This window comes from Galdieria sulphuraria (assembly GCF_000341285.1).
Source record: "Galdieria sulphuraria unplaced genomic scaffold scaf_335, whole genome shotgun sequence".
NCBI classification, from domain to species: Eukaryota; Rhodophyta; class Bangiophyceae; order Galdieriales; family Galdieriaceae; genus Galdieria; species Galdieria sulphuraria.
The window spans coordinates 1-3,511 of NW_005178140.1; the positions used below are offsets into that span (position 1 = coordinate 1).

A 3,511-nucleotide genomic window follows, 5' to 3' on the forward strand; every position below is an offset into this window, starting at 1 on the left:
CGTTTTTACCACAAACGCAAAAACCGCAGGCAATGAAATAGTCATTGCTACAAATTCCTCCAGTAAATCGACCACAGCTGCCCAAAGTTGAACATATGTCAGCTCCAAAATGAAAATAGCAAACTGCCCTTTGAAGGGTGTTGCAGGGAAGACCGCCAGGAGTAGAAAAGGTTTCGTTCACTCCAGTTTCTCGATGTTGCAAAAGAAGACCGAGTACTTGCAAAGAACCCACCGCTAAGTCCCCTATTTTCAAAACTGAACTTTGGTCAAGACCTGTGAGATTTAGAAACTCAAAGACGGACTTTTCCAAACTCTCAATCACGCCTGCTTCATTGCCAGGAACAAGAATGTCAGTGGGAACAGCAGTCACCTTTGAAATGCAAGGAATTGTAAACTGAGTAAGAAACAAACCAACTAGAAGAGCTACTTTCAAGCTGATAAACATTTCTATTCTTCTCTATTTCCCAAATTTTGAAGCTTAACTACTCAAAAGTTCAGCCAGTCCCTACAAGCACCCCAAAACTCTTTTGATGTTGAGACTGTTGAGTGAAACAGTAATTTACACGACATGCTTACTGGTTCGCATAGACGTCCCTCGCGACTGCATAATTGTCTAATGAATCTCTCCGTCCTGAATCCAATGTGTTCGATAATACCGACCCATCGCTCTCTATTCTGGCCAATCATTTTCACAATGTCCAAAGCCATTCTTGTGGATCGTCATTGGACAGGTCGAAACTCTGTAAAAATTTTTGGACACAACAACTGGGTGCTTTGTCTAGACATATGTTTCATATCAAGGGAGTTCTGCTTACAATGTTTACCGATTGTATTTCCAAATGTCGAAAATGATAACACGGTTCAAGCAACAGTTGAAGTTTCTATTTCATATTGCTTCGCCATTCGTGATACGGCAAATTTCTTTGAAACAAAGAAAGGTCTGTTTATGTGCTCTCTTCTTTGCTTCTGGTGACATTTTGGGCATTGTCATGAATGGCACTATCTGCCCTGGTATAAGACTTACGATGGTTATTGCACTCTGTGTTAGTCAAATTTAAAAAGAGGTAATAGACAGGATTGGAAAGGGTTCTTCACAGAGAAGGAATAACAGAGTCAACACCATATATTCTCAAATGAATCATTTTACAGCTTGGAAAGAGCAATTCTCGTTACAGTTGCGTGAATTATTCCATGTGGCTCATCTGTAGGGATATAAATATCATTTTCAAACGCAATTCCATGGTTTGAGAAAACTTCCAAATTGGCTGGCAGATAGTGAATATTTGGCATGCTCAAAGATACCTATCATATAATTGAAGTTACTTAAGAATCTCAAAATATTGCTTCCTACTTGATCAATTTCTGGGATTTTATAAAGGACATGCTTGGCAATTTCGAACAAAGTCTTTTGAACACCTGGGCTGTAGATGCCACGTAAGCTATCTCCAAAGAATCTAAAACAACGTCATTATAACCAAAGACCGAAAGAAAAGGACACCACTTGCGTCTCTTTCACCGTTTCTTTCACTTGTGAAAGGATAGCTGAAAAGTTCAACCTTTCCAAGTCCTTTCGGAATACATTGGCATATGTCCACGAAATACGACATTCCGTTGCCAACATTCTTTCATTTGTTTCAGGCAATGTGGTAAATTGATCTCTAATAAAACCTTCCCAACCACTGCGCGTTGTTTTCAGTAACTTCCATTTATCAATTCCTGATACAAGAGTAAACCGATAGAGATTCTCGTCCTTAAGATCCTTATCGTGAACATCTTTAACTCTTTTACCAACCACCTCTCTGCTGCAAAATACATTGGAAAAGGAACACTCATCTTCCTGTCTTACAAAGCCGTGCGAATGACTCTTTCCTGACAAATATCACAACTTTAGCAAAAAAGAAAATTTGTCAACTGTCTGTTACCTTCCACGATAGCTCTTGTCCAAGGCACTCGTTCAATACGAACGTTTACAGATTGAAGAAACGTATATTGTTTCAAAAAAAAGCAACCAATCTCTAAAGCAAGATTTTCTGCTGTTTCACAAGAATGCTGTTTTGCCACCCAATAAACTATATTTTTACAGGTATCGGTTGCCACTACCTAGAAATTCTATAAAAGAGAAACTGAACATGAAAAATTTCAACTCACTTGAGTGTTGTCTCCACGTAGAAAGGAATCTTCAGTACCACCTTCAAGCGATACTTCTATCATAAACTCTTGGAACAGCTTCGTGTATGTAGCCGATGGTCTCGAGACCTTTTTCTGATACTTTCCTTATAGGGTTACAAAAGTAACTATCAATACTGACCTTTGCAACTCGAACTCGAGTCTTTCCATGACTGAATTGCTTGAGCATATCAAGAAATCTCAATCACAACTAACGGAAAAGAAATTGTTCATTCACATTTATGCAGACAAAAAGCAAAAACAGATTGAAACAAGTTTATCAACATATCGTACAAAAAGTGACAACTCTTCATGGTTGGATAGGGAATTATGAATATGGAAGACTCTTTACTCCAAGGATTCCCTATTTGTTCCATTCTAAGACAACTCCTCCTTTTCTTGCACATAAGGAAGAACTGCCTATCTTGGCAGCAGCCATTGTTGGCTTTCAGCATGCTTTGGTTTGCCTTCTTTTCTAATGCTATTTGTTTATCTTTTGAAAATTTTCTATAGGCAATGATGGGAGGTATTGTTACGGTTCCATTGATACTATCTGGATCGGGAAGCAACAACTTGAACTTGGACGATTCTTATCGCACCTATATGGTTTGTTGATTCTTGTGGCTGTATTTTGGCTATGATGGATGTCTTTTTGCTTCATAGGTTGCTTCTGCTCTTATTGCTTCAGGCATTCTCTCTATCATTCAGATAACGGGATTGAAGATAAGAAAAACTGGATATCAACTAGGAACTGGGCTTATTAGTGTAGTTGGTACTAGTTTCACTACCCTGCCGGTGGCCCAAGCAGCATTTTCTACTATTCGAAAGCATGGGGAATATAACTGCTCCTTGGAAGGTCCTTGTCCTGAAGCCTTTGGAGCTATGTTAGGCACAATCATGGTTTGTTGCTGGTTAGAGGTTGCTATAAGTTTTCTTCCTCTCACAATTTTAAGAAGGGTATTTCCTCCCCTCGTGACGGGTTCCGTTGTGGTGTTGATTGGAGCTTCATTGGTAGCATCAGGTTTCCAAGATTGGGCAGGAGGTAGCGGTTCTTGTTATAATTACTCTAGAGCAGTTTCTAATTTGGAAGCTCTTGGAGTTGAAAACATATCTGCTATCCTTCCATCCAGTTTGAGCATTTGCCCGTCTTCTCAATACGCTTATCAGAAATATCCTTTTGGAGATGCAAAATGGATTGGATTGGGCTCCATTGTCTTTTTGACCATCATAGTGATTGAGATATTTGGTTCGCCATTTATGCGCACAGCAGAAATTATGATTGGCTTCTTACTTGGATTACTTGTTGCCTCAGTTCTTAATTATACCAATATAGAATCTGTTCAGG

At 39.2% G+C, this 3,511-nt stretch overlaps 3 protein-coding genes across 3 annotated transcripts; 1 reads left to right on the forward strand and 2 right to left on the reverse strand.

Moving 5' to 3' along the window:
* Positions 1-9: 9 nt before the first annotated feature.
* Positions 10-620, reverse strand: Gasu_65620 (uncharacterized protein; the record flags this gene model as incomplete). The annotated part of the gene is made up of 1 exon (XM_005702239.1): positions 10-620. A coding segment is annotated over exon 1 (436 nt), but the record flags the coding sequence as incomplete, so codon positions are not given.
* Positions 621-1,107: 487 nt separating this feature from the next.
* Positions 1,108-2,380, reverse strand: Gasu_65630 (urate oxidase). The gene is made up of 6 exons (XM_005702240.1): positions 2,309-2,380; positions 2,149-2,262; positions 1,923-2,100; positions 1,506-1,869; positions 1,352-1,454; positions 1,108-1,302 (listed from the first exon to the last, which is right to left on the reverse strand). Exons 1-6 carry the CDS (start codon positions 2,354-2,356, stop codon positions 1,144-1,146), a joined length of 966 nt encoding a protein of 321 aa, XP_005702297.1. The 5' UTR covers positions 2,357-2,380; the 3' UTR covers positions 1,108-1,143.
* Positions 2,381-2,390: 10 nt separating this feature from the next.
* Positions 2,391-3,511, forward strand: Gasu_65640 (nucleobase:cation symporter-2, NCS2 family; the record flags this gene model as incomplete). The annotated part of the gene is made up of 3 exons (XM_005702241.1): positions 2,391-2,627; positions 2,680-2,772; positions 2,830-3,511. Coding segments are annotated over exons 1-3 (994 nt in total), but the record flags the coding sequence as incomplete, so codon positions are not given.

Bases quoted from the DNA above. Each gene is read 5' to 3' on its own strand.
- Gasu_65630 (XM_005702240.1), bottom strand. From the start codon at position 2,356: ATGCTCAAGCAATTCAGTCATGGAAAGACTCGAGTTCGAGTTGCAAAG. The intron at 2,263-2,308 runs GTCAGTATTGAT...GGAAAGTATCAG, and splicing joins CTCGAGTTCGAGTTGCAAAG to AAAAAGGTCTCGAGACCATC. The intron at 1,303-1,351 runs GTAGGAAGCAAT...ATTATATGATAG, and splicing joins AAATCCCAGAAATTGATCAA to GTATCTTTGAGCATGCCAAA.